Source organism: Diabrotica virgifera, chromosome 9 (assembly GCF_917563875.1).
Source record: "Diabrotica virgifera virgifera chromosome 9, PGI_DIABVI_V3a".
Classification (NCBI taxonomy): Eukaryota; Metazoa; Arthropoda; class Insecta; order Coleoptera; family Chrysomelidae; genus Diabrotica; species Diabrotica virgifera.
The window spans coordinates 14,537,469-14,564,062 of record NC_065451.1 but is presented as its reverse complement, the minus strand read 5'-3'; the positions used below and the strand labels follow the sequence as shown (position 1 = coordinate 14,564,062).

The 26,594-nt window shown below is 33.8% G+C and overlaps 1 protein-coding gene across 3 annotated transcripts in view; it reads right to left on the bottom strand.

Moving 5' to 3' along the window:
• Positions 1-26,594, bottom strand: part of LOC114330675 (uncharacterized) — a 140,314-nt gene that overhangs the window by 17,863 nt on the left and 95,857 nt on the right. For all 3 annotated transcript variants that reach the window (XM_028280085.2, XM_050661678.1, XM_028280084.2), the window contains exons 2-4: positions 16,816-16,954; positions 11,243-11,779; positions 6,596-6,948 (exon numbers count right to left, since the gene is read on the bottom strand). In XM_028280085.2, the coding sequence (XP_028135886.1) occupies positions 6,645-6,948; positions 11,243-11,779; positions 16,816-16,937 (963 nt within the window). In that variant the 5' untranslated portion in view covers positions 16,938-16,954 and the 3' untranslated portion in view covers positions 6,596-6,644. The remainder of the gene's footprint in view (positions 1-6,595; positions 6,949-11,242; positions 11,780-16,815; positions 16,955-26,594) is intronic.

Genomic DNA, 26,594 nt, shown 5'->3' with positions numbered 1-26,594 from the left:
ATTAAAATGTTCTAATAACTAAATAATATGAATTAGGGGCTACTAAAATGTGATGTTGGTGTTTGTATGTGAAATACAAATGTGTTAGGGGTAGATAAAGAAAGATGAAAAATTGTTTTAAATAAGTATAATACATAATATTATAAACAAGATACACAATGATATACTATTCGAAAAAATACAAGAATTTTTATATTACTTGTTAAAATAAACTTTTGTTTGTTTCTGTTAATTTAGAGCCTTGGGCTTTAGTCACATAGCAGAGTCATATAGACCAGTGCAATCGGATGTACTCTGGGCAAGTATTCAATCAACTAATCGTACATTGACAGGAATGGGATCATTATGGGATATTTGATGCCATGTTTGGAGCTGGAGGTAAGACACAGTACGTAGAAGTACGTTGGTTGGAGTTGGAAACAAGAGAGGAGACCTTCTCAAAAAATTCGCAGAAGACTCAGAGCTAGATGTCACTAACACATTCTTCCAATTACCATCTCGAAAGCTGTACAGCCGGAGGTGCCCTCAAGAATTCATCATCAACCCGTACGCGTCCACTGCTGGACATAGGTCTCCCTCAGCTCTTTTCATCTGTCTCTGTTTTGTGCGGCTTGCATCCAGTTACCGATAACATGCTTCTGATCATCGGCTTATCTGGTTGGTGGGCGTCCTCTGCTCCGTAGTGCTTCTTCTCGTGGCCTTCACTGGACAATACGTTTTGTCTATCGGTTGTCTGACAATCTGACGACGTTCCCAACGTCTGTTGTTTTTTCTAAGGCGTATTTTTTCGTTTGGGATTCGGTCTCTCTCAGATTCAGAAACAACTTCACATTTGTTATGACTTATCAGGGAACAGACATGGAGACAGACCAAGTTTCACTTGTGGCAATATTTCGATTAAAACAACTAAAAAAATACAGAAAAGGAAATTACAGCATACGATATACGTATGCTGAACGACCTTATTATGAAAATAACGATACAAGCCAAACGAGCAAGTAATTGCCATCAAGGATAAAACAGATAAAGGATAAAATATCGTACCTATTACAGAAATAGTTCAAAATGCAAAGGACAAACATCTAAAGGCAGAACAGTTATTCAGAAATATCATGGATGACAGATTTGATTCTGAAGTTAATGGACGAAAAAGGAAAAGCCAAATATGAGCCGGACAGATATAAAGCGACAAATATATCAATAAGGAAAATCAGAGAAGTGAAAGGAAATGAAGGAATAGAAAAATGCAAAGCAACTGAGACAGTTAGTAGACTCCAACTCCACATTGTAACTCCACATGATGGTTATAATGTGCACAAGAAAGTTAAAGAACTCACAGGTGGACTAAGGCTTAGGCAGAAAGAAAAAGCTAACTGATTCTAATGGAAACTTAATCTCAGTAAAAAAACTGATTAAGATAATAACGTAAATAAAATACCTAGAAAAACTGTTTGAAGACTAAAAAGATAACACTTTTGAGTTGGAAGAGGAGCTCCCCTAGTTGTTGAAGAAGTTTCTTCTAGTTTTATACTTACTTTATTGGAATTTTTCTTTAAAAATGTGTTATATAGGCAATAATTTAAGATATAAACGTTACAAGAAATTATACTGAGTTCAATACGGCAAATCACCATGTACTTGTTTATAAAAATGTATAATATTTGTGCATTTCTACTCTATGTACGTCTTCACATAAAATACCTTGTATAGTAATCATTACGGCATTTTTAGTGTGCAAGGATTCAAAAACTGCCTAATAAATCGATAAAAAAAATTGAAAACAATATTTCTTACCCTAATTTGTATTTAGCAACAAACCCAAAAGTCCTTTTTTTTCAACTATTTTTTAACTAAGAATAAGCAAATATCTTTTACATCTCAACTACTACTCGGTTTCTAATTCGGTATAAAGTTGCACAAAAAAATACGATATAAAATATTCGACTGTGAAAATTGAAACCTTTATTGTTATTAGCGAAAATTTGTGTTCTTGGAAATATTTTTAACAGTGTCAAAAAGTTAACGTGAAGATTTTTGAGTATAAAAAGAGTTGGAGGTTAGAATGAGCACTGACTGTTATATTAATTGTTATTAAGCTCTTTAAATTACGAAGTTTACTTTAAGAAATAAAAACATCGACTAAAAGAAAAATAATAAACAATCAAGCATTTTGTTTCCCCGGTATTAAAAATTTTAATGTTCATGTTACAATTTGTAGGATTTTTTTTTCATTGAAACAGTCAATATTTTTCGGTCAAAAAACCTATTATAAAAAGGAAAAGTAGAAGTATTTTGTTATTATTATGTACCGGGTGTCCCAATAAGAATGGCTCTCGGCCATATCTCAAGAACCGTTTATAGTACAGCTTTGAGAAAAACATTTTATAACAAAAGTTGTATCGGGAAAAGCCTGAAAAAATTATTTTCATAATTGTGGGTCCACCGCTAGAGGGCGTAATTGAATATCAAAAATTAAAAAATCTAAATTTTACAAAATTTTGCTAATGAAGGGGCACTGGAAATCCGATCATCGTATTCTTCAAAAAGTTCTGCGCATATTTGATGTCACAAGTTTAAGTCTACCTTTGCAAATAAGAGGTGGGGGTGAGTGGGAACCTTGTTATGAAAAAATAGCTGCAAACCCGGTTCTGCTAAATCGAATTTTGCAGACTTGGTCTTATTGAATACAGATCTTTTTTATCAATGTAAGAGTTATAATTTCGAACCAGCCTAATAAGTAATATGCCAGCTAGGAGGCGTAATTTAATTTTTTTCCGAAATCTAGTTTTCTTTGGAAAATATTAAATATAACTATGCATTTTTAATCCTGTATTATAAAATTAGATTAAATTAGCAATAGAATAGCGAAAACCGCATGTCGATACCTTTTTAAAATCTTTTTATATACTTTGGTTGGCGTCACGGACTCCGCAAATTTTGTAATCCATTTTAAAAATAGTTCTAGGCTACCTAGACACCTGAAATTTTCAGGACAGCTTAGAACTAGCTAAAAATGCAATATTTAACTGCTATTATACAGGGTGATTAATTATTAGTGGGGTGAAGCTCCGTAGATCCGTTATAGTAATAGATAGCGATAATACTTAATAACAAAAATTGTAGCGAACTTTGAGCTTCACATTACAAAATTAGCTAGAATGTTACAGGGTGTTCGATAAAATACTGGCAGACCAAACTTATGTTTTTTTTTAAATAGAACACCCTGTATTTTATTTTATATTCGAAATCCTCATAACTTTTCGATTACAAAAATATAAAGGTTTGGTATGTTATACGGGGTATTTATAAAGTTATAACCAATTTTATATGAAAATCGTAACAAGTTTAACTACCTGTATAAATAAAAGCAAGCACAAGGTCAATGGTTTATTGACGTCATATTTTTTTATTTATTGTCAAAATTTTCGTCAATGTTTGTTTTGCTAATTTTGTTTATATTGAATACAGGGTGAGAGAAAACGCAAGTACATTATTTTCTCAGTAATTTTAAATAGAATACCCTGTATTTTATATCATTATCGAAAAGTACCGTTACCATACTATAATTTTTGTATAACATTCCCTATGTGTAAATTTATTAGTTTTCGAGATATTTTCATTTTTCACAGCAAAATTATTAATAATTACGGGTCTAAATCTTTCCAAATTTTAAGTAAGCCATGACTGAATAATTGTCTAAAACTTACAATTTACGAATATTGATTATCAATATGTAATCAAAGTTGGCTACAATTTTTGTTATTAACTTTTATTACTATCTATTACTTATAATGGATCTACAAAGTTTTACTGACCAATCATGCTGTATGGATAAATATTTTTTTTTAATTTCGAACTATTTTAAAAATGTGACTACTGCAATGATATTTTAAAGTACGTTAATAAATCGATATCTACAAATTGATGGTGCCTAAGTGGCATTAGACTGCAGATCGAGAGGTCCCCAGTTGGAACCCGGCTGTTGCGTATCTTTTTTTACTTGTTTTAATAAATAATTAAAACTTTATATACTTAAAATTATATATACCGTTTTAAACAACAGTGGTATTTGGTATTTTAAAAAATACTATTTTATACTAGTGTAATTTTTGGAATCATAATTATAAATAACAGTTAATACATCTACTAAACATTTATCTTTTATATGTTAATTATTCTTTTCAAATATGTTGTGCCCTACATAAATATGTACATGTACAATAACAAAACCGTGATATTATAAAAAGTACTTTTTCTACTCTATGTCATATTATGTATAAGTTTTTAGTTTGTGAAAACTGTCATTATATTGTAGATAGCAGTGCGTGAAGGATTTAAAGTGTGCGTGAAGTAACAATGTATTTTAAATGGGATTTACTTTTTCGCACTGTTTTTAACTTTCGCGTTGTCGTGGTCGCAATCCTTATCTTTCGCGTTGTCATGGTGATGACAGTATGACCAATGAATTACAACAAAAGTTTTGACAGTTTTGTGGTTTGAAAGTAGTTAGAATTTTTAAATGTCAAAGTTCTAAAAATTGTAGAATAGAAATGAATTCCAGTGACGAAGAATTACAGTTTTTATATTTGTTTATCGTAGATAAAATATTGTATGAAACTGTACGTGAAGTACTTTTTGCGAACTTACGCGATTTATAGCACTCACTCCGTTGTCGCTCGTACTCTAAATATCGCGTGCGTTCGCAAAAAGCATACTTAACGAACTGTTTCATAAAATAACTATTTTTATTAGAGTTTAATTTTTGGAATTTTAAGCATTTTATCGTTAAATCGTTTATCGTTAAATAATTTTATATTCTTTCCTGTAAATAATAAAAAGGTTTTATTATAAAAAAGTTCTTTTTTATAAAAGTGTAATTATTTCTATTTCGAGATATCTTCAGAAACGTGTAAATTTAAAAACATAACTGTTACTGTTACCGGTAAACGAAGTTAAGGAAAAGTAGTAGTGTGCTATGGAAAAAACAAAGAAACATTTTCCAGATGTCAATGTTTATAAACGGGCTTTTCAACGCTTCTCATTTGTTTCGAGCCTCGGTCATATCTCGTATATTAATATTATACTCGGATTATACGACACAAAACAGAGGCTCGAAACAAATGAGAAGCGTTGAAAAGACCTATTAATTGAAACAACAATAAGACAAACAACACTATAAAATATAACAAAGAGACAAAAAACAACTATTTAGTGACGACCTAAATGTTCAAATTGTTGCCTATCATTTTCGATGCAACCATTCACTCTTTCAAGAGTAGATGGAACAGCAGTCTCAATTTCTCCTCTCGAAATGCTTTGAATGACGTTTCTTATTCTCTGGATCATGTTTTCTCGAGTAGTGTACTAGTAGTGTAGTAAATGATTGCATCGAAAATGATGGGCAACAATTTGAACATTTAGGTCGTTACTAAATCGTTGTTTTTATTTCTTTGTTATATTTTTTAGTGTTGTCTTATTGTTGTTTTAAATACTTATATTTATATATGTTGACATCTGGAAAATATTTCTTTGTTTTTCCATAGCACACTACTTTTCCTTAACTTAGTTTACCGGTGATAGTAACAGTTATATTTAAAATTTACACGTTTCTGAAAATATTTCGAGATAGAAAAAAGGTATCGACATGCGGTTTTCGCTATTGTATTGCTAATTTAATATAATTTTATAATACAAGAATAAAAATGGATAATTGTATCTCATATTTTCCACAGAAAACTAGAAAACTTCATATTTTCTGAAAAAATTAAATAACGCCTCCTAGCTGGCATATTACTTATTAGGCTGGTTCGAAATTATAACTCTTACATTGATGAAAAAGATCTGTTTTCAACAAGATCAAGATTGCAAAATTTGATTAAGCAGAACCGGCCTTGCAGCAATTTTTTCATAACAATGTCCCACTCACCACCACCGTTAATTAGCAAAGGTAGACTTAAACTTGTGCAATCAAATATGCACAGAATTTTATGAAGAATACGATGATCGAATTTCCAGTGCCCCTTCATTAGGAAATTTTGTAAAATTTAGATTTTTTAATTTTTATATTCAATTACGCCCTCTAGCGGTGGACCCACAATTATGAAAATCATTTCCAGGCTTTTCCCGAGGCAAATTTGGTTATAATTTTTTTCTCAAAGCTGTACTATAAACGGTTCCTGAGATATGGCCGAAAGCCATTCTTATTGGGACACCCGGTATATTCCTCAATATTTTCAATTGGAATTTTTAATTGATCTTTCCGATGGAGTTAAACTGTTGTTTTTAATAAACGTAATCTTCAGCTTAGACAGTCCAAATTAAAGATGATTAGTATTTAAAAAAATGTATGATCAATCATTTTTTAAAGATAGTGTAACGCGAGCCCTTCTTCCCTGCCATAGAGTCATCGAGAAAAGACGAGTTCATTGAAATTAAATATTTATAAATATATTTTTTTAGTAAAGTGTGTCTGTAAATAAATTAAAAAGAGAGTCTAACAAAAATTAAGTAAAAAAGTCCTTCCAAGAGTTCAAAATGATTAGAAAATATATAACATTTAATATAAATGTCAGCATCACTCAATAATGTTACTTACGAATAGTGTAAATCTAACATCTCAAAACTAGTGAATGATAGAAAAGAGTTCAGTCGAATACAGCAGTCCAGCATGTGAGGAAATTGATGATGAACTTGTCGCAACTAGACTTAGTCGAGCAATTGCTATCTTTACTACTCGCAGATTGAAACTTCCAAGGTTTCTCGTGTCCGGCTTTTCTGGGTGTTCCTCCTTTGTGCGGCAGTTCATCCAAGGGTTTGTTTTTACCTTTTTTTCTTATGTATTCCAGTATCCTTTCGGTTTCCGCTTCGTCTAGCATCCCGCTACGGTCAGGGCCTTTGACACCGTCTATCGTCCGGCAGAGAAATTCTTTTTTCGTCATAAGTCCGTATCTGCGAAAAAAATAAATTAGTGTTGGCAATGATATACATGAGAAATAAATATAGGTACCTAAAAGTGTTCTTTTATTTTTTACGTGGACTCAGACCCTCAACAATTAATAAAAGATAAAAAGAGCATTATTGCAACAAAAATTACAAAATTAAGAATTGTTAGCATAGAATTGTTAGCATAGTATAGAAGGTAGGTAGGAAATAGGCAAGAAGCTCGAGAAAACACGAGTCCTCTTCCTGGCCAGCAGATGGCATGGAGTGTGGAGGAGTAGGTATAGGGAGCTGAACGAGCCATAGTTGTTACCATGGATTAACTAGTCGAGGTATTGGTACCATTAAAGACGCGCAAGTCCCCCGGCTTGTATCAAATACCACCTGGGGCAGTGAAGCTCATAGGAATGGCTGAGTCTGTATGGCTTCTGGACTAGAGATGCATAAAGTCAAACTAGTTTGATTTTACTCAACAAACTTGACTTGATTTCGATATCTTTAGGTTTGACTTGAATTCAGACATCTTCAAACAGTTTGAAAAGTTTGAATATTACGCAACGTGTTTATTTTCAGTTTTGAATGAGACCGCCTACGCCTTTATTTGTTCAGTGGCGGATCAACGAGAGGAGGAGGGAGGCGTAGGGGTTAATTTCCCCTCTCCCAACAAGGTCAAAAAATTTTTTTTGACAAATTTCAATAAACATAGAAATTTATTGGCAGATACGATATTTAAACCGCAGACAGACAAATAAAACCCAATAAACGCGCCAGTTAGGATAATTATTAAGAAAGCTTAATGCATGTTTGTACATTAATTTTTTTTAAATTTAAACCCAACTTTTGTAGCCTGTATCCGAAAAAAATTTAAATTGTAAATATAAAACCATATAGACCTGGGTCCCGTGTACCAAAAAAAAGTTGATTAATAGTGACGTTCCAAATTTTTAAACTGTTCCACAATTAAAACTTCCCCTGTTCCAGTGTTCCCGTATATCAAAGTTTTTCCGACTAGACACCGGTAAGCTGTTAACAAATTTTCAGCTTGCTATTAATCAATTTTTTTTGGTACGCGGGATCCAGGTCTAATAGCCCTATGGTTAGTTTTGAATTTTAAAGAAATACCAACGAATATACAGCAATACTAGCTTTTGCATTATTGTGGTATATATTTTCGATTGAACTAGCAGCTCTGCCTCCTTTCGTACATCGGTAAGCTGTATGAAAGGATACTGCGATGATGAATCGATCAAGTGATTGAGAGATCAGGAGATTTATCCCCGAGGCAATTTGGTTTTTGATAAGGGAAAAGTTAGGTTAGGTACCTCCGTATTTCAGACAGAGATTTTTGCAATCTTGCAGTGTGCAAGAGAAAACAACCTGAGGGCATTCGAACTGCAGCGGGTTAACATATGCACAGATAGCCAAGCAGCCATTGGGGCTCTTATAAGCCCTAAGGTGAACTCTAGGCTGGTGTGGGAATGTCGACAAGAACTTGATAGACTGGCACAACATAACAGTGTTATACTGGTATGGGTTCCAGGTCATCGGGGCATATACGGCAATGAAAGAGCTGATGCACTTGCCAAGAGAGCATCAGCTACAAAATACCTGGGTCCAGAGCCGGCCGTGGGAGTGCCAAAAAGCACTGTCCGCGAACGAAAAAAAGCCTGGATCCGAAGCCAACACAACTCACACTGGGAGAGTGTACCCGGTCAAACACATGGCAAGATGTATATCGGACGGACATGTGCTAGTAGAGCTGAGTTACTGCTGAAAACAAGCAGGAATCAGCTCAGAGTCATAACAGGTTTCCTCACTGGACATGCGCCAGTTAAGGGTCACCTGCATACAATGGGGCTGTTTCATGGAGACTTGAGCTGCAGACTCTGTAACAGAGAACCTGAAACAGTCAACCATATTTTGCATGACTGTGAGGCATTGGATCGGAGGCGGCAAACACTTTTCGGAGACATCGAAATGACTCCAAAATTATATGGCACCCACCCACTAGACCTGTACAAGCTGGTACAGGGTTCCAGAATTCTGGAATGGGTTTCATAAACAATGGAAGATGTACAATAAGCCAAGTGGCTGCAGTACAACCGGTTCACAACAGACGGCTTCCAGGAAAAAAAAAAAAAAAAAAAAAAAAAAAAAAGGGAAAAGTACGATGTACAATATTTGATGTACAATAGAGGGGATGAACACCGCTGGCCTGTCCTGCTGTTGTTAGATGTTAGAAATACATTTATTACGCTCAGTGAAATGAGGTAATGAAGGCAATGAAAGAGATAGAATGTCCGGGTTACCTGATGAATTTAGTGGCGAAGTATGTGTGTGAGAGAAGGATTATAGTGAAAAAAAGCATGATAGATGTGACAGCATGAATTCCCCACGAGGCTCTCTTGGGTACATTGATATGGAACCTGGCATACGACAGGGTCATAAACTGTGGATACGGAGAGGGTACAACCTCCTTCGTATTCGCGTATGGCGTCGCTGTGCTAGTAGTAGCACAGTAATACCACCACCAACACTCCAAGAAGTAAAGAATGCAATAGCATCTCTTAAAGATCACAAAGCACCAGGAAATGATGGTATAAATGGAGAATTGATAAAAAAAGGAGGAAACGTTTTACATCAAAAATTGTATGACATTATTCTCAGAGTATGGCAACAGCAGAAAATGCCTAGAGAATGGAATGGAAGCGTTATAATACCCATATATAAGAAGGGAAATAAAGAGCAATTCCGAAACTACAGAGGCATATCGCTTATTAGTACAGCGTATAAGATTCTATCAATTATCTTACTAAAGAGACTCACTCCGTATTCGGAAGATATTCTAGGCGACTACCAATGCGGCTTTCGAAGTGGAAGGTCAACAATAGATCAAATATTTACCATCCGACAAATAGTAGAAAAAAACTGGGAATTCAACCGAGATGTACACCAAATCTTCGTAGATTTCCAGCAAGCATATGACTCGATAAAAAGAAGCAGACTATGGCTAGCAATGCTAGAAATGGGAATACCAAGAAAATTAGTGCAGCTCACTCAAATGTGCGTGGCAGACTCATATGCACAGGTAAAGATAGGAAACAGAACATCGATGCCATTTAGTATAACATCAGGGCTTAGACAAGGAGACCCTTTATCACCACTGCTATTCAATTTGGCTTTAGAATACGCAATAAGTAAAATATCGTCTGAACTAACAGGGGGATTCGCAAATCGAGGATCAAAACTATTGTTGGCCTTTGTGGATGATCTAGATGCAGTCGCTCATTCTACAAGAGACGTAAGAGAGGTGTTTTCACAGCTCGAGGAGGAAACAGGTAACCTGGGCCTTCGAATAAATGAAGAGAAGACGAAATATATGCTGGTGACCAAAAATCCAAGACCAAGAGTTAGGCAGAACGTAACTATTAATGACCACAACTTTGAAGTAGTGAAAGAGTTTAAATATCTGGGAGCAGTAATCACAGAGGACAATCACATAGAAAAAGAGGTCTCAGCAAGAATAGCTGCGGGAAATAGAGCATTATACTCCCTATCATCATTATTAAGATCTAAGCTTCTGAAAAGACAATCTAAATTAAGACTGTACATGTCAATTATTCGCCCAGTTGTTACATATGGGAGTGAAACATGGACTCTACATCAGCGAGAAATAAATAAATTGCTGATATTTGAAAGGAAAGTCCTCAGAATGATATTTGGTCCTCAAATAGATGAGTTGACAGGAGAGTGGAGAAGGCGCCGCAATGCTGAATTGGTGACTCTATATGGTACTGAAAACATCGTCAGACATAAAAAAGCTAATCGGATAAGATGGGCAGGTCATGTAGTAAGATCAGAGGAAGACAGAGTGCTAAAGACAGTGTTCTTCGAGAGACCAGACGGTAGAAGATCAGTGGGCCGTCCCAGAAAAAGATGGAAGGATGATGTTGAAACCGATCTATCTAGGATTGGGGTACAACAATGGCAAATCGAAGCGCAAGATCGCAGACGATGGAGGGCCATAGTGGATGCGGCGAAGACTCACCCCGAGTTGTAAAGCCAGTCAAGAAGAAGAAGAAGAAGAAATTTCATTAAACTACTTCACTTGATAGTGGTTCTAGCTCGACTGACAGCGCAGGTGACCTCCTTGCTATGTGCTGTCGACATTGACCGCGACCTAACTAGTAGCATCCACCGCGACCTACACCTTCACCTCGACCCACTTGTTCTGTTCTTACCCTAAGAAAAATATGGATGCTATCTTTGTTTAGATTGTAATTCTAAATAATATAAACCTTACCGTGGAGCATATATGAGTTGCCTGAGCACAGCCTTTAAATTGATTGGATGGGTTTCCAGAGTCCTTCTCTTACATTCCTCAATGCACCACTTCATGATTGTGCTGTACACCAGAATTTCACTAGAGACCTGCAATGAGTCCCTGGTGGTTATAGTTAAAATATCACAGTAGGTAAGGTTTAGAATTTCTTTTTGCTTCATGACCAAGTCCGCGTTCTTATCGATCTCCAGAAGACAGTTGTTCCTTAGGTTATCGACGAGATCTTGCACCCAGTCCCCGCTGCCTTCGTATTCTTCTTCTACGATAGGTGGCGCTGAAGGTTCTAAATCGAAGGGATCGACAGTTATGTTTTTGTATTCTGAGATGCATTTAGTCATATGGCGTAGGATGAGCAAGACGTTTGAGTTGTTGAGATGATTGTTGAGGATTTCTATGCATTGCTTTGCTAATGGCACGTTCTGTACTTTGACTGCAGTCGAGAAGAGGTTTAGGGCTATGATGGGTTTGTCTATCGACAGTGGGCCAGCTTTCATTGACCTAAAAAATATTCATGTATTAATGAATTGCTCTAAAACACTTAAGACAACTACAAACCAAATCAATCATCAATAATATAATCAATCAATAATCTAGTCAATACAGCATATAGAGCACAGTCCAACGTATTGTACAAAAGAATGCTCCCCTTCCCCCAACAATTAGTGGGAGGGTATCAGTGTACAAAGGAGTCCAGAAAGTCGAACGACAAGAATAACTACTTAACGCTACATGAAAATGGAGAGAGATAGAGAAGATCCTGAGGAATGTCATTCGACAACAACTAAAGGGCGATATATCCCTTAAAAGCAAAGAATGGATAACACAAAAAATAAGGTCATTGTTACTTCTGGGACTAGTAGATAGAGAGAGCTAGAGAATGTCCTGAAGAACATCATGCAACGACAACTGCAGGGCGATACATCCCTTAAAAGCAAATAATGGATAACACAATAAATAAAGTCATTGCTACTACTGGGGCTCTACTTAGGGATCCATCGTTACGATGAACTCAGATATAACAACATCAGAACTAATCTTCACTGAAAAGATTACACAATCATAATAACACAATTATACCATCTAAAACAAAAAGGGCAAAATATTAATGGGGACTTCTTGGGGGGGGGGGGAATATAATTCACGGATGTATCTAAATCCGCCCGTGGTACTTGATCAGGAATCTTTGGACAAACATGCAACTATAATAAATCTTACTCGTGAATCTGGCAGTAAAGAACCTATTGACTAACTCAAAACTGATGAGGAACTGTAAAGATATCTCCAACAGCCTGGCAAAAGCCGATGAAGTGTCTTTAATATGGGTTTCGGGTCATGAAGGGGTGCATGGGAATGAACGAGCAGATATGCGGCCCTTACATGATCAATATTACTGATGATTAGTAATACTGTCAGTATCCCCTCCACTATTAAAATGCTGATAGCGAATATCAGTATATCTAGATATTTCTTCAATGTCGCGTCAGTATTTTTCACTGTTTCATTTGTCGCATAACGCTCAATAATACTGTCGTTACTTGCAAATACTGTCAATAATACTGATCGTGTAAGGGCCGCTATATGTTATGGCCGTAAAAGAGAAACTTTTGAACTTCCAGAACCTATCTGTGGCATCATTAAAAATGCTACGAAAAACGAGGTTCAGAAACGGCTGATAAGGAATCATCAAAAGAAATGCAGAGCCAAAAAAATATTCAAGAATATTGATAAAAAACTCTCGAACAATTTGATGAACCTCACTAAGCTACAGATCAAAATGGTCACTGAAATGGTGACTGGATATTGCCGTTTAAGAAACCACCTATACAAACTAGGTAAGATGATTGAACCACGGTGCAGAAATGGAAGAAGAGACTGCCTTACATAGACTATGCCATTTCAATATGCTAAATGATGTAAAGCAGGAATTGACTGGTCAACTTAGGTTTGATCAGAAGTGATCCTAAAACTACCAATAAGCAAACTATTGAAAAACTTCAAATATACATACATATATGTGTTTACTAGGTAACTAGGACAAGCAAGCAGATACCTTGAAGAATAATCATTGACGGTTTAGAACTAGAATATGTGGATAGCTTGTAGCAGTAAAAAATCCGCTACAATGTTTTGTTTTAAACCCGCCTAATAAATAATTTTTCCTTGTATTTTGAGTTGGTAATATCATTCAATAAAATATCTTAAACCGCCCCTGTTGGAAATATTTCAAATTTTTACGCAATATTTAGAAACCTTATGAAATTTTATGTTCATCTGTGTAAGTATTTGTTAACTACTTAAATAATTCGTTGACAGTCCTTGAAACAGTCTACGCATATTTTCTCTTCTTTTGAGCGCGAAGAATTCCATGCTACTATTGGAGTAGATTTTGAAAGATCCCTTGGTTGTCTCAGCCGATTGGTCAACACCTTCAGCCGAGGAAAGTCATCGGCTTGACGCGCAAGAAGAATGTGAAAGGAGAAATTAGTTCGAAATGGATTTTTGAGCCGTCCACAGGTGGTTCCCGTCGAACTCACAGGAAACCACACCCTACCGTCATATATTGGCTGTTGTCGCTATGTGAAGTCGATTGAATGGTGTACAATTGATTCTGTGTCGATAGAAGTATTCCTATGGGTGAGTTGCCGGAATTTAATTAAAAATGAATATAATAAAACGAACGGTAATTTTATTGTTGTAACGAAAATGTGTTTCGTTTAGGTCTCTCGGAGAGGGTCGAGTCGGTGTGTGTGTGAATCGTTCACATGCTGTGTAGTGACTGAAGAAAAAAAACCACAAACGATAATAATGTTTGTGTTCCTTTTTCCCTGACCAGATGAGCAAATAAATCACTAGGTCTGGCGTCTACTTTTGCAGTTTTAAGAAAAACAATTTCGAATGCATTAAGTGAGTTGTTGACACAATAATTGTCTGATAAAGTACTTAATTAATGAGGGTGCAGCTTGTTGCACCGCACAGACGAAAAACAGATGTGACAGGGTAAAGCCATGTCTCTTAACATTTGTATTTGAATGTGCATTTCGAATGACTAACGTTGTTTCGTTTTTGAGAAAAAATATTAAAATTAAAATTAGCAAAAATAGTAATTAAAGCGTATCGCTATAGAAGAATATGCTTGAAGAAGTTCATTCCATAATTTTGGATTTTTAAGGTAAAAAATCAGATACGCAGTATTGTGTGACGCAGTTGTTACCGGTAGGTGGTGGAAGTTTCTGTCCCTTTTTTGAAGCCCTGTGTAGTCAAATATGGTCCAGTTTTAATAATATATGAAGTTCTCGATGAGATGTCTGGTTTTCCAGCTTTTGTCCTATTCCCATCTTCTAAGGAGCCTGTTTTTGTCATAAGAAGCCCCGCCCCCTGTTGATTGACACAAGATGGAAGTTTTTGTTTTGTGTAATATGACAAGGAGATGTTTCTATATAAAAAAGGTACTGTACGATTTTGTTTTTAAAAGGTGATTAAATTCCAAGTAAATATTAAAATTTGAAGTTGGGAATATCTTTTTGATATTTTTATAGAGAATGCTTTCAATATGGTTTTAAAGTGAATAATTGTAAAACGTTTAATATCTGAATATTTTCTGTGTTGTTATTCTAGCTGTCCTAAGTATTATTTGTTTAAAAATAAAGCCCTAATAACCGATGTAAATCAAATAGAATGGTAGTGACATTTGACAGCTGCATGACTTTAAAATATGTAGGTCAAATGTTATTTTAAAATACACTGCCCAATAAACTTTAAAGTTTTGTATATTGGTAAAAGTCATATAGAAGTTGTAGTTTTTTTGTTTTATTTGTTTTATTGTCGTTCCTAACGGTAAAATCTGTATTTTTTTGAGAATATATTTTTTCTAAATAATGAAAAATAAATTTTGAGGTTTAAATAAACATTATAGCAATGTACTTATTTTTATTTCTGCAGCCTTTTGGAAAATTATTAACCAGATTTCTAATACAACTGAAATTGAGTTTTAGTGAATAGGTAAATGGCATAGAAGCCAAGAATGAAGTTAAAAGTTGCCCGATTAGACCCAAAAGAGGAATCTCACATGAATGTCACCCCAATTGGTACCCGTAAGTAAAGATATGTGTCCAGTAAGTACCCAGTAGTAAATGTAAGGATTTTTCAAACGGCGTCCAAATTTCTTTAAATAGTAGGAAAGTCCTCCAGTCTGTGTACGTATTCTTTGCTTATTTGGTAATGGTAGTTAGTCTTCTTAAAACCCTCTCATCTCCCTAAGAATTCCATGGGCCGCCACCGAACAACCACTGAGCTGTCGTTAGCAAAAGAAGGTTTGAGTGTCTGCTCCTTCTACTTTAGCACCATTTCGACCCCCCCCCAGTATTAATGTAGTTAGTTTTATCCGTGACCCCATCTGAGCAGACATTTAAAACGCTTCAAGCTTCATATATGCTCGCTGGTGATTAAACATCAGCAAAGAAATTAAAAGAAGACTAGTGCTTGCCAATAAGTGTTACTATATCTTGAGAAGACAACGGTCCTTAAAGCTACCCAGAAAATTTAAAGTGATTAAGAAAAATCTTAAAAAGAATATATGGAGGAACAAACGAGCAAGGTTTGTGGCCAGGCGTTACAACTTTGAACTGTATCAAAACTTTAGGAAACCTGACGTAAAATTCATTAATGTAACAGCAATCAGACGAGAGGAAGTTTTTGACCGAAGACCGCCAATGGGTCAACGAGCCAGAGGAAGACCGAGACGACTTAGGTATCCAGACAACTTAGAGGACGATTCTGTCGGAGTTAGAGCATAGAGAAAAGTTGCCAGGGACAGGGGCGAATGACGGATTATTCTGAAGAAGGCTTTGTCTTATAAGCTAGGATGCCACTGAAGATGATGATGACATAATATTTTAAACATTCCATCTGAATGTTACTTCTTTTATTACTTTATTTATTATATCATTGTACAAATATTAATTATTTTTACTGATGAGAACCATTGGTGTGACCAATGTACTGTAATGACAGAACATATAAAACAACGTTATAGAAACTTTTTATATAATAACTACAACTTTTTAGAAAAATAACTAGTAAGTAAAATATTACTTTTCGCAGCATGATCTTTCTCTTCCTTCAGTCCTGGCCTGTCTTCCCTCAGTCCTAGAGTCTTTAAAGACTTTCCATATTTTCTGTGCCTACTCTCATAACATGTCCAAAGTATTTTAATTGTTGGAGATGGACTTTGCTGTTGAGTCTTTTGCTGACTTTCAGCTCATTTAAAATTGAGTTATTTGTCCTGCGGTCGGTCCACGGAATTCGTAACATTCTTCGCCAACATAATATCTCAGTAGCATCTACCTTGTCCAAAATTCACAATTCACATCTTTATGAAATCAGCATGGTATATGGGTGACATTAGATTCTGTATTAGGGTCCAAAGTTTTGATCAGCAAGGTAAAATTTACATTTTGGAAATATGAAGGAATAAGTGGGAGCTACAAATATTATACGTCTGATGTATTACCTTTTTATAAAACAGAGATACTTACAGGGAAAGATGTCTGTACGCTTCTTGTAGCTTTGCTTCACTGTAGTCTGATTCGCTTGAAGCGTTGGATTCCAAAATGGGTTTGGTTTCCTCGGGAGGTTCTGTTTCGACTTTGAGAACCATCTTGTAGTATATAGAAACTGAAACAAAGAGTGCCTTTAGTATGCCATTGTATCCCGATATCTTGGAGTCAATTTGAGATTGATAAAAGATATAAGTGATTAGAATTTTGTTAAACAATATAATTTTTATCTAATAGACAATACTATATTATTTTGGTAAATATTTTGTGATGTAATATTGCATTGTTTGATATAGTTGGGTTAGTCATCATCACCTAACAATTGGATTATTCATTCACACTTCATTTACAATCGTGTGTAATTGTTTAAAACCTTTACAGACGAAAACAATTAGATTTTTGTAAAAAAAATTCAAAAAATTATCAGGGGATTATAATCCCATATTTATTTAGTTTTCAATCTAGTTATATTGATCAAAAATACGTTATACAAGATTTTATTTAGCTAGAAGATTAGGTATACCCATACCTGGAAGTCACCTCAGGATCTTCTTCTTTATTCTTTGTGTGCCGTGCTTGTTTTCAAGCGTTGGCTATCATCTTATTATCAAGCTGATGAAATGAAACGGTTTCTCATTGTCACCCTTGTTGCAAAATAGCAATAATTGCGAAAAAACCATAAATAAACAAAAATTCGCATTTTACATTTTCCAACCATTTATGCTACACTTAGGACCTTCATATTTTAACCAGAAAAACTTTATGATATAATAAAACAATGCTGTAAATTTCATTAAGATCGGTTAAATAGATTTTGCAAAATAAATTTTGAAATCCAGACTAAAAATAAAGCTGAAGTTGAACTTTTTTTACATATAGAAGAATACTGTACCTTTCATTGGCAACTTGCAAAATTAAGATCGGTTATCTACCACGGCGTCAGAAATTTTTTTAAATAGCTGATTTCCACCAAAATTTCTTCCAATCTTTATCTAATATATTATTTTCTTGCTCTATATTTTGTTGTATTTTAATATTTTAATTCCACAAAAATCAAACTAATTTGATTATTGTTTGTGAAATATTGTTTAAACAATTGCTTGTATTTAAAAATAATAAACTTTTATTCTCTAAGTTAAAATATATGAACAAAGAAAGTTTTTGCTAAAAAAAGTGTTATTTCAAAAGACAGAGTATGGGTTTTTATTTTGCAATAAACAAATTTATTTATTTATATCAAAATTTAATAAAAATTAAAATTTATCAATCATTATCAAAGGTCATTGGAATGCCCAATCAGATCAAACTTATCCGCTGTCCTGCGCGTAGCACCAAAAATTAATGTTTATTTAAAAAAATTCTTGACGTCGCGACGTGGTAGTTAACCAATTTTAATTTTGTAAATTGCAGATGGAAGGTACAGTATTCTTCTACATGTAAAAAAATATTCAACTTGCTGTCTGCTTTATTTTCAGTGCTGAGACCTTTTAAAAAATTGAATTTTTTTTGCGAAAGCTGGATTGCAAAGTTTATTTTGTAAAATCTATTAAACTGATCTTAATGAAAGTTACAACATTGTTTCATTATACCATAATGTTTTTTTGGGTGAAGTATGAAAGTCCTAGGTGTAGCATAAATGGTTGAAAACGTATAATGCAAATACTTGTTTTTTTATGTTTTTTTCGCAATTATTGCTATTTTGCAACAAGGGTGAAAATTTTTAAAATTTTTAACCAATCCTGTATTATAGGAAACTTAATTACTCAACTTTTATGTCAGTACAACTTTTCTCGGAAATTAATACTTTTAAAGTTGTAATCAAAAAACGAAGAAAAAAATCGATTTTTTCCTTAACTTTTTTACTTGTTGATTATTTATACAATGTTCCGGACCTATTTGTGTGGGTGGATAACTCAATTATTATTATATCAGTTATTTTCAAGCAATTTTTGCAAAAAAATATGAGTCACCTCTCAAAATCCAAATGTACTAATATTTTTACAGATGTGCCCTGGTCTAAAACAATTCATCGACCGTTCAACCTGTCCATTGCCTAAAGTTACGCAGCCAGGATACAGAGGATACAGAGGTTGTACAGAGGGAACTTGGTACTTCAGGATACCGAGGGTAAAATCGTAAGAAACCAGAGAGACTATATTATGATAGGAAGAAGATACAGAAACTCTATCACATTCGCAACGACGCACAGTGGGGCAAGAGACAACATAAGTTGGCATTAAATCATTGTCGATATATTATGGCCAATTTTTTTTTCAAATATTATAAGTTGTGTGTACATAAAGAAAAACGATGTTTTTTCAATGTTTTCTTCTTCTTCTCTATGTGCCTATCCGTGACGAATGTTTTCGATCATCATGGCAATCTTTATTTTATTTGCAGCAGCGCGGAAAAGCTGCACAGATGTTGTGTTAAAGCAGGTTCCGAAGTTCTTTAACCAGAATGTTCTTCTTCTTCCTGGGCCACGCTTTACAAATATTTTTCCTTGAAGGATGGCTTGTTCAAAAAATGTTTTGCTCAAAATTTTCAAAGCTGCATGTCCCTAGTTACTACCGATATTGATTTAAATGATATTTGAAGTTTAGTCATGTATGTTATTATTTTATGTAGTTATTATCTATTATTATTTATATCTCAAAACAATTGTGTTAACATTATTTTTGAAAAATTGCTTAACCAAATTGTTCTTTAAAACCATTTACCGCATATTTATAAGAATAACATAAAATTTTGTAGGTAAAATATTAAAAATTTAAACTACAGATCATCATCAGAATCATCAGATGTGACGTCAACATCTTGCACATTCGGAGATTTGAACATATATATATATATATATATATATATATATATATATATATATATATATATATATATATATATTTTTACCAATGTTTCTTGGGTTTAGGTTCATAAAAAAAGCTTGTCTATGATGTTATGACCATATTTATTGATATATTATCCGACGTTTCGGCAGGAAATCCATGCCTTTTTCAAGGATTGACTAAAACAACATTTATTGAAAGCTACAATACAATTTAAAAGAAAATCGACTTACCATGCAATCGTAAATTTAGTTTTGAAACAAGTACACAAATAGACGTCACAATTAAAACCTAAAACCTAAACCCAAGAAACATTGGTAAAAAAATATATCAAGGTTCAAGAATTAAACTCAAACTATATATATATATATATATATATATATATATATATATATATATATATATATATATATATATATATATATATATATATATATATTGTTATATTTATATTTGATATAAAAATTAAAATTTGATAATTATAAACAAAATTCACTTTAATATAAAATATTTTTAATTTTCTCAACCTCGGGCATATAAATTTAGAACAACCTGTATACAACAAATTGTTATATTTAATTTTAAGAAGTGATTAGAATAAGCGTACGAAACTCGGAACAATGTGCTTAGATAAACAAAGTGAATGACGCGTACCATTATCGTTCTTCTCGGAAGGTCGATCATTAGCCTATGCTAAATAAAACTCAGTGAAATAGATGATAGTTCATTATCGTTTTTCGCGGAAGGTTTCGATCATTAGCCTATGCTAAATAAGACTCATTTGAAAGAGAGAATAGGTCATTAAAATTTGTAAATAGTTAGAAAGTATTTTAGAATGGGAATTAAATATTTTCTTTTGAAATCCATTAAGCATATTTAGAAAGATTAAAAATTGGTTTTGAGGAATATTACGAATGAGAGTTGGTGGTGGAAGATTGATTTGTGAATCTGGAAGGGATATTTAGAAAGTAGGGGAATGGATGACAAAGTGAGAGCAGAATGTTTTGAGCTGTCGAGAAGTGAAGTCGAGTAGTAGACGGTAGTGTTCGAGGAGTGAGAAAGCCGGTGTAGTTCCGTGAGTGTGGAGTATCTATCGTGGAACGAGAAGTAGGCCAGGTCGAGAGTAAAAGAACCTCCTTGAGCCCAGAGTGTCCCGGTAGCTGATAGCAGTTTCGAAAAAGGTAGAACACAGCATCACGACAAAAGCAGGAACGAGAGCTATTCGAGCTAGTTTTTCAAAGGAGAACATCACTGGAAGCCAGGACGAGGTTTGATCGCAGCCAAGGATAGCAGGAAAGGGTCTTGTGTGAGGACATTTTCAGTTCACCAGGAAAAGGTCAGTCTCATTTGTTTGGACATGAATGTATGGGTTTTTCGTATTAAATTCCACATAAAAAATTGAATAACATAATCAATAATATCAGAAAAGCTTCATCAAACTTAAATAGAGTTGTTCCTAATAACTCCTAATAGTTAAATGTTAATAAAAACTTTCAATTGAAAACCAAAAGGAAATAAGATTCCCATTTGTAAATGTTATGTTTAAGAATAATAAGAAATAGCAAATATTAAGCATTGATTGCCTTTTAAATAAAATAAAAAATATTTTGATTATAATTGTAACCCATATGTGTATTTTTTTTACTCTTTTCTTTTCTATCCCGATTAGGAACCATTAAGAAATATTTAGAAGCCACGGAAGTAAGTAATTAATTTATAATTCGCCCTGAGATTGAAAACATATTGATATGTGATCTGGTTAATTAATTAGATTAGTATTAATACATTGATTAAATTAAGTAACATATAAGAATATTATCTCATATCAATAATCAAGATCACATCAACTGTCGTCCAACGTGGAAAGCATTGTAAAGTATTTCTAGTGGCAAATTTGAAGGATAGAAAGAGTAAAGCCGGTATTTGAAAATTTATATGCCTGTGGTAAAAAGTGAGATACTTACATTTGATAACATAAAATTTTAGATCTCTTTAGGTACAAATTTTACATAACTGATTTAATATTTTATTTTTACGATATTTACATTTGATATATTTATTGACAATTTATAATATTTGGGTAAAAAAAAGTCGTCTTGGTAACATACTAGTAAAATTTCATATTTGGCGGGGATAATACTTCTTGAAAACAAATGTCTGTGACAAGAAGCCAAAGCAAGGACAACAAAAAACAAAAAGAACATTCAGACCAAGAAGATATTTTAGACACGACAATCATGGCATCAGAACAGCAAGAATTATCAGGAATAGATAAACTATTACAACTGATGCAACTCCAGTCACAAAAACTGGATGACAATCAAAGAGAAACAAAACAAGCAATGGATGAAGCAAAAAGGACAATGGATAAAAATCAGGAAGAAACACAACGAAAAATGGATGAAACACAACAAAAATTGGATCAAAAAATGGATGAAACAAAAAGAATAATGCAAGAAAATCAGAAGGAAACAAAACAAGCCATAGAAGAGAACAACAAGAAAATGGAGGAACGCATAGAAAAGTATGATATGAAAATTCAAGATAAAATAAAGGAGTTAATGAATGGCCAGAAAAAGGAACTAGAAAATTTGGAAAATAAGTTGGAAAATGCTATTCAAGTAGACAGAGAAGAAGTGGAAAAAAGAATCACAGAAATAGAAAAACAAGTCACCGAAAACCGGACGCAACAAAATGTCGGAGAAAGAAGAGAAATGGTTATACATAGCACAGATGACGTGAAGATAAGGTTTGGCGGGGATGTAAGAAGATTACACCCAGTGCCGTTCATAAATAGCCTGAAAAAGAAAATACAACACATCGGAAATTTCGAAACAGCAAAAGAAACTATCAGAAACCATCTAAAATATGAAGCAAGCCTATGGTTCGATTGCAAAGAAGAAGAATTTGACAGTTGGCAACAATTTGAACAAAAATTTTTGAATTATTTCTGGGGAAAAGTCCAACAATTGGAAATTAACAAGGAATTGCAAAATGGGAAATACAATGATAGGATGGGTATATCAGAAAGGACATATGCATTACAAATTTACTATAACGCAAAACATTTACAATATAATTACTCATCGGAACAATTAGTCGAACTGATTGCAAGACATTTCGAAGAAACGCTGGAAGACCATATCACATTGCAAAACTACAAAGACATAGATAGTTTATGCCAATTCCTACAAATAAGAGAATTACGTGTAAGAGAAACAAAATCAAGAAGGTCGCGAGAAGATTACAGGCCCCGAGAAACACAGGATTACAGAGATAGAAATCAAAATAGGAGGGACTATACAAGACGAGATTTTAATCCCAGAAGGGAAAACGAAAATAGAGACAACGGAAGAGGAAATTATGAACAAAGAAATAGGCAATGGAATGAGGACAGAAATCGAGAATACCAGAATAGAAACACCACACGCTCAAATCAAGAAAACAGAAATAATGGTAGACAAAATGAACAGGGATATCAAGAAAACCGAAACAGATCCGACAGACCAAGAGAAAATAGAAGAGAAGTAAATAATACCCAGACAGATGGATATGACGGAGAGAGACATTATGACGAAAATATAAACAACGATGAGCAACCGGCGTTTTTTCACGACGGCGCTCACTAAAAACCAAAAATCAAACAGGAATCTTTTGTAACCCCAAGGAGTTTATTAAATTGGCAAGAAACAACGAAAAGAAAAATGGAGTTAATTTAAAATTTGTGGATGGATTTATCAACGAGAAACCAATTAAAATTATGATAGACACTGGATCTGAAATAACATTGGTCAACAGAAAACTAATAGAAGAAGTTAACTTAACAAATTTAATTTACAAAATACCTAGGGTAAATTTAGTGGGCGCAAACAAACGGACATTGGCAACTATAAATGAAGGCATACGAGTAATGGTACGACTGGGTAAGAAGATGTATGCACTACAATGTGTAATAATGCCAAACATGTCACATGACATGATAGTAGGAGTTGACGAATTGGCAGAAAATCATGTAGTGATAGATTTTAAAAATAATACGATGAATCTAACAGAAGAAAAAGAAGAAGAACAGGACAAGGAACAGGAGAAACAAAATACGGACGAATCAGGTAAAGAACAAACAGTGGAAATGAATTTGGCAACGAAGCAAGGACAAAGAAGAAAAGGGAGAAAAAGTCAGAAAAAGACAAAAGAAAATGAAACCTGTGGCTCCTCAAAAGAAGAGTTGAGCCCAGAAGAAGAAAATTTGAGAGTATCAGAAACAAAGGAAACCTGGGATTCCTCAAAAGAAGAGACGAGCTCAGGAGAAGAAGAAATAAAGCAAAAAAATGAAAGCGAAAAAGATATGATCGAAACAGTGGCATTTGAAGAGGAGGCATATGAAAACGAGGATACAGAATACACGATAAAAGTATGTGAAAAATCTGAGGAAAAAGACAGAAGATTAATATGGGAAAAAGGGAAAGACAACATAATAGCCGACACTCTAACACATGATGAGGACACTGAAAATAAGGAAACAATTACTCTACAGGTGGGACTAATTAGAGTAATACAAGAAGAAGGGGTATAAGACGTAGATTAAAGTAAGGAAATATACAGGGAGTTGGTTTTGCCTCGAGAAAATTTATTTAAAAATGCAGATAAATTTTATCGAATACAAGGCGGGGATTTGTTATATTTCTATTTGATATAAAAATTAAAATTTGATAATTATAAACAAAATTCACTTTAATATAAAATATTTTTAATTTTCTCAACCTCGGGCATATAAATTTAGAACAACCTGTATACAACAAATTGTTATATTTAATTTTAAGAAGTGATTAGAATAAGCGTACGAAACTCGGAACAATGTGCTTAGATAAACAAAGTGAATGACGCGTACCATTATCGTTCTTCTCGGAAGGTCGATCATTAGCCTATGCTAAATAAAACTCAGTGAAATAGATGATAGTTCATTATCGTTTTTCGCGGAAGGTTTCGATCATTAGCCTATGCTAAATAAGACTCATTTGAAAGAGAGAATAGGTCATTAAAATTTGTAAATAGTTAGAAAGTATTTTAGAATGGGAATTAAATATTTTCTTTTGAAATCCATTAAGCATATTTAGAAAGATTAAAAATTGGTTTTGAGGAATATTACGAATGAGAGTTGGTGGTGGAAGATTGATTTGTGAATCTGGAAGGGATATTTAGAAAGTAGGGGAATGGATGACAAAGTGAGAGCAGAATGTTTTGAGCTGTCGAGAAGTGAAGTCGAGTAGTAGACGGTAGTGTTCGAGGAGTGAGAACGCCGGTGTAGTTCCGTGAGTGTGGAGTATCTATCGTGGAACGAGAAGTAGGCCAGGTCGAGAGTAAAAGAACCTCCTTGAGCCCAGAGTGTCCCGGTAGCTGATAGCAGTTTCGAAAAAGGTAGAACACAGCATCACGACAAAAGCAGGAACGAGAGCTATTCGAGCTAGTTTTTCAAAGGAGAACATCACTGGAAGCCAGGACGAGGTTTGATCGCAGCCAAGGATAGCAGGAAAGGGTCTTGTGTGAGGACATTTTCAGTTCACCAGGAAAAGGTCAGTCTCATTTGTTTGGACATGAATGTATGGGTTTTTCGTATTAAATTCCACATAAAAAATTGAATAACATAATCAATAATATCAGAAAAGCTTCATCAAACTTAAATAGAGTTGTTCCTAATAACTCCTAATAGTTAAATGTTAATAAAAACTTTCAATTGAAAACCAAAAGGAAATAAGATTCCCATTTGTAAATGTTATGTTTAAGAATAATAAGAAATAGCAAATATTAAGCATTGATTGCCTTTTAAATAAAATAAAAAATATTTTGATTATAATTGTAACCCATATGTGTATTTTTTTTACTCTTTTCTTTTCTATCCCGATTAGGAACCATTAAGAAATATTTAGAAGCCACGGAAGTAAGTAATTGATTTATAATTCGCCCTGAGATTGAAAACATATTGATATGTGATCTGGTTAATTAATTAGATTAGTATTAATACATTGATTAAATTAAGTAACATATAAGAATATTATCTCATATCAATAATCAAGATCACATCAATATATATATATATATATATATATATATATATATATATATATATATATATATATATATATATATATATATATATATATATATATATATATATATATATATATATATCAAACAGATGAAATAGAGAATGTGGAAAAATCCCCTTACGAACAATTCACACATCCACCATTTCGGGTTGGGAAAAATTTTTTGAATAGAATCAAAGATCCAAACACCAGTTCTTAGAAATGTGTTTCGCCCTCTTCAACCTCTCTGGGCTTATCAATAAAGATGAGAGGTTGAATATCTTTAGACACATTCCAATCAAAAAACAACATTCGAGACCTAGACATAGAAGGTGCGTAAATCTACGGCAAGTCCGACAATGACAGTCTCAAGTTTTAATTCCCTAATTACTTAAAGTAAGTAAAATATATGTTTAAAAACATGAGATGTAGATCCTTGAAACACACTCAGTGATCAAAAGATCCAAGGTTAATGGTTTGACGACCACTCGTACGAAATCAAACAGATGAAATAGAGAATGTGGAAAAATCCCCTTACGAACAATTCACACATCCACCATTTCGGGTTGGGAAAAATTTTTTGAATAGAATCAAAGATCCAAACACCAGTTCTTAGAAATGTGTTTCGCCCTCTTCAACCTCTCTGGGCTTATCAATAAAGATGAGAGGTTGAATATCTTTAGACACATTCCAATCAAAAAACAACATTCGAGACCTAGACATAGAAGGTGCGTAAATCTCATGTTTTTAAACATATATTTTACTTACTTTAAGTAATTAGGGAATTAAAACTTGAGACTGTCATTGTCGGACTTGCCGTAGATTTACGCAC